Raw genomic sequence first — 4,281 nt, 5'->3', positions numbered from 1 at the left:
CAGAGGTGGGTGAGGGCAGGAGGAAGAGGAGGCTTTTTGCAATGTTTGCGTGGCTGATTCAATGTTTCCCCTGGCTGGGAAGGGCTGACTAGGGGAGATAAATGCGGGTGCAGTGGGGCTGTTTATACACTCGCTTTCTGTGAGTTATGCTGTGAGCAGGGCTAGACTAAATATCAGGGCTATTGATAGGAGGCAGTGCCCGATTTACGACCCTGTGCATGGAGACAGGAAGATCTGGTTATAATAATGCTCAGCAGGGGAAAACAAATGTTTTACAGCCAAAAGCTTCGCAGGAGGAAAGGCCAAGCTGTGGGGCTGGGTGAAGGGCAGGGCCGCGTGGAGGACGGCTGTGCAGGGACACGGACCCTGGGGCAGGCTCCTGGGGACAGCCAGCGTCCTGGATAGAAAGAGTCTCCTGCAACACATCCTGCTGTGGGGATTCACAGGGAGGGAAGTCCATGCAGACAGACTCACACCACCTGTAACGGCAATTTACAGAGAGCTGATCTTCATGGGTGCTTGGTGCTGTTGGGGTACAGACCTGGGGACTGCAGGGATGCTCAGTATAGCTCATCCCAGCTTCTCTGGCTGTGCTTTGCTGCCGGAGTTTCAAGAGCTAGTTGATCCTCTGCCAGCAATGCCTTTCTGGTATGGAAAATGATGGGTCTTTAAATAAAGCCCTGGGCTGCCGCGGTTGCTCGTCGCTCGCGGAGCCTTTGCAGCATTAAGAGCAGGGGCGTGTGCGTCACATCAGCCTCTCGAGTGCAGTTTCAGCTGCATTAAGGGGAGCATTGGGCCGTTCCTCACGCTGCGGTGAACCCCCCCTCACTGGATGTTTGGGATGTAATCCATACCCTCCACCCCTCCAGCACCTGCCTCTCCTCCGCTGTGGAGCGTGTCAAAGGAGCTGGACGCAGGACAGCGGGTGGAAGGCTTTATTGAGGTTTCCCTGGCTGGCTGGGATCCCCCAGCGCTTGCACAGCCCCGGCTGCCCAGTCCCCCGCCATGGCCGCAGCAAAGCGGTGCCGCTTTGCTCTTCTCTGCAAGCACCTCGCCTGGGCGGAGAGGCTGAGCCGTGGCCAAGCTGTCTGAAACTGTTAAAATCCTCTCCCAGCGCTGATGTCCAGCTCTGTGGGGCCACGACTGTGTTCCCCCGGCAAGCAGCCTCCCTTCCTGCCAGGCCTTGGTGACCTCTGGATGCTCTGCAGAGCCTCACACGCACTGAGGTGGCAGGGACAAGCCACTGTCGGCAGTGCAGGTGGTGCCTGTGCCCTCAGCAGTCCCAAATCTGGGCTGTGGTGCTTGTCTCAGCTGTGGGTGCTGCTTCCAGCCATGCTCCATCTCAGGGAAACCTCCCCTGAGCCACGAGCTCCAAGGGTATGTGAAAGCTCAGCCAGCACTGACTGCACCAGGAAGGTTTGTCTCCTGATTTCTATGCTTCTCTCTTGGATTTCCCACGTGGCTGTGGCCAGCCCTGCCCTGGGACACAGCTCCTGAACTGGGACATAAGTGAACCAAGACTTCCCTAAAAGTCCACCCTGCTAAGTCCAGCCAGACCAGGCATTGGCTGGGGGGACCAGAGCTTTCAGTCGGCTCCAGGCATAGATCCAACGGTCTGTAAGAATGTGACAGAGGAACAGGTGATCACACATGAGAGTGGATTTGGGGGGTTGATCTCTCTGCTCTCAGCAAGTGCTCAGTAGAAGCAAATCCTGCCCTTGGATCCTGTCGGTTGCTTGGCCGAGTCTGCAGTCAGCAGCATTGCTTTCACAGTTACAATATCTGGATACACTTGAGTAAAAAAGGGAACAACCTGACATATTTCAACCCCAAAAGTAGCCCATCCCCAGGCCTGCGATGCTGCGGGAGACCGTGAAGCCGTGGGGTGGGAAAAGGCTCTGCTAGGTGACGTTGAAGGTGATGAAGGAGCCATCTGCTCTCTGCTGATGATCTGCCAGCTCTGTCTCCCTCCAGGGCTGGGCTGGCACCTTGCAGCGCATGGAGGAATGGCCGGGCAGGGCTTCACTGACGTGGGTCACCTCGCTGAGCTCTGCTTCCAGCGTGCTGACGGTGTTTGTCACTTGGGCTACGTGCACCCTGTTGGCCGCCTTCTTGTGCAAGAGGCAGATGAAGATCTTCTTGAAGCCCTTGCGGAAGTGTTTGGAGACCAGGGCGTAGACGATGGGGTTCACACAGGAGTTGGCGTAGGAGATGAGATGCGAAAGGATGCGGAGCACATATGTCGCGTGATTGAGGGGGAAGTACCCGAACCAGACGCAGAGGATGATCAGGTGATGGGGCAGCCAGCAGAGGCAGAACAGGACGGCTACAATGATAATCATCCTGGTGACCTTCCGCTTGGCCTTCTTGGACTCCGACATGTCTTGGAGAGGGTCCACGGACCTCCACAGGTAGCGAATAGTCCGCATGTAAGTGAGGCTCAGGATCAGCACCGGGATGATGTAGCTGAAGATGAAGGTGCAGATGTCCATGACCTTGCGCTGGGAAATCTTCCAAATGGGGTGGCAGACGGTCAGGTTGGCCAACTGGAACTCCTGGTAGTAGCTGAGGTAAGGGCTCGAGAAGATGAAGGAAAGCCCCCAGATGAAGCCGATGGCTATGAGGGGATTCCTGGGCGTCCTCAGCTCTCTGGAGTGCAGGGGGTATCGTATGGCCAAATACCTGCAGGGGAAAGGAAGAGGGACTTGACTGCAGTCCATGGAGCAGGTTAGAGGAAGAGCAAAACTGATGGATCTGAGATTTCCAGGGCAGTTAGTGACGCAGCTGATTCTCTGGTGCTTCTCAGGCTCCCTGTGCAGCACAGTGGGGTGCGGGGATCCCGTCCCTCAACGCTGTCCCAGCCTCTCTGCTCCCAGCTGTGCTTGTGGAGAAGATGGGGATGATCCCGTTCTGTCCCTCTCCCTGATCCAGCAAATCCTCACTTGATCATTGCTCTGGCACAAGTGATAGCAGTGAGGATATGAAGGCAGGAGTGAGTCCCTGGGATCCCCAGACACTGCGTTCCTCACGTGTGAAAGCATATCACCTGTTTTAATTTCTGCAATTAGCTGGTTCCTTAATTACACCCAGATCTGGGGGCTTGTATAAGAGGAGAAGAGGCAGACCCTGGATGTGTTTTAGCTGGGGGGGCTGCCCTGGCAGCCAGCGTGGTGCCGTGCCAGGGTGGCAGAACCATCCAGCCCGCTCAGGGGCTGCTGCAGCTCTTCCCGGGACACTTTCTTCATCCCATCCTGTGGGTTTGGGGCACAGAGCCGAGCAGCACCAGGAGGTCCCGTCCTCCCGCTTGCTGCAGGTTAGTAACTCACCAGCCCTTGCAGAGAGGCAGGGGGCAAGCTAGAATGAGGTAAAACAGAGGCAGGAGCAACAGTCTGTCTTCTACAGAGCTTCCTGGCTAAAACGCTCCCCGGCCAGGACTGCAACAGTCCCTACAATAAGGGACAGGCACTGGGACAAGGGACAGCACTGCGACAGAAAGAGTGGGGGGTTTTTTTGCTAATAAAAGGACAGAGCGGGAAAAGCAGAGTCTCAGCTCCGACATCGAGTGTCTTCTCCTCCTCAAGGTTCGCCTGCTTTGCTGTGGACTGGTGGGAGGATAAGGGGCTCTCTCTGTGCGTCCCGGGAAGAGCTGGGGCTGTGTAGGAACGGAGCTTTGTTTCTCTCTGCTTTTCTATTCCCCCTTTAGCTGCCAGAGCCTGGGGATAATCTCCAGCCCTACAGCTTCAGGGTCTGAAAGCTTCCTCCAGCTGGGGACAGGGGTCCCAATCCAACCCTCTCTGCTGGACCCTATCCTTGGCGTTTGCCTTTCCTTGCATACATGAACGGGAAACGCTCCTGGATTCCCCCAGGAATTCACAGCAATCGGCCTTGGCTCCAGAGCATTCTACCCCTTCTACCTGGGCAGGGATCTAGGGAAGAGGGAGCCTCAGGGCACAGAGAGCCTCCCCCCGGTTCCCTTTCTTACCTGTCAAGGGAGACGGTGGCCAGGGTGAAGCTGCTGGCATACATGGTGAGGTAGATGAAGAAGTGGACGGCCTTGCACATGAAGGCCCCAAACACCCAGCCCTCCAGGGTGTAGATGGTGGCTTGGAAGGGGACGCAGAAGAGGATGAAGCAGAGGTCAGCCACCCCCAGGTTGAGGATGAAGAGGTTGGTGGTGTTCTTCACCTGCCCATTGCGCAGCAGCACGGCCAGGACCAGGCAGTTGCCCACCGTGCCCAGAAGGAAGATGATGAGGTACGCCAGCGGGACGATCACCGACTC

General features: G+C 56.8%; 1 protein-coding gene across 1 annotated transcript; it reads right to left on the bottom strand.

Moving 5' to 3' along the window:
* Positions 1-1,895: 1,895 nt before the first annotated feature.
* Positions 1,896-4,278, bottom strand: LOC104272249 (galanin receptor type 2-like; the record flags this gene model as incomplete). The annotated part of the gene is made up of 2 exons (XM_009867192.1): positions 1,896-2,682; positions 3,983-4,278. Coding segments are annotated over 2 exons (1,077 nt in total), but the record flags the coding sequence as incomplete, so codon positions are not given.
* Positions 4,279-4,281: the final 3 nt, after the last annotated feature.

Source organism: Apaloderma vittatum, unplaced genomic scaffold (genome assembly GCF_000703405.1).
Source record: "Apaloderma vittatum isolate BGI_N311 unplaced genomic scaffold, ASM70340v1 scaffold22443, whole genome shotgun sequence".
Classification (NCBI taxonomy): domain Eukaryota; kingdom Metazoa; phylum Chordata; class Aves; order Trogoniformes; family Trogonidae; genus Apaloderma; species Apaloderma vittatum.
The sequence above is the reverse complement of the archived record's forward strand: the minus strand, read 5'-3'. Positions and strand labels throughout refer to the sequence as shown.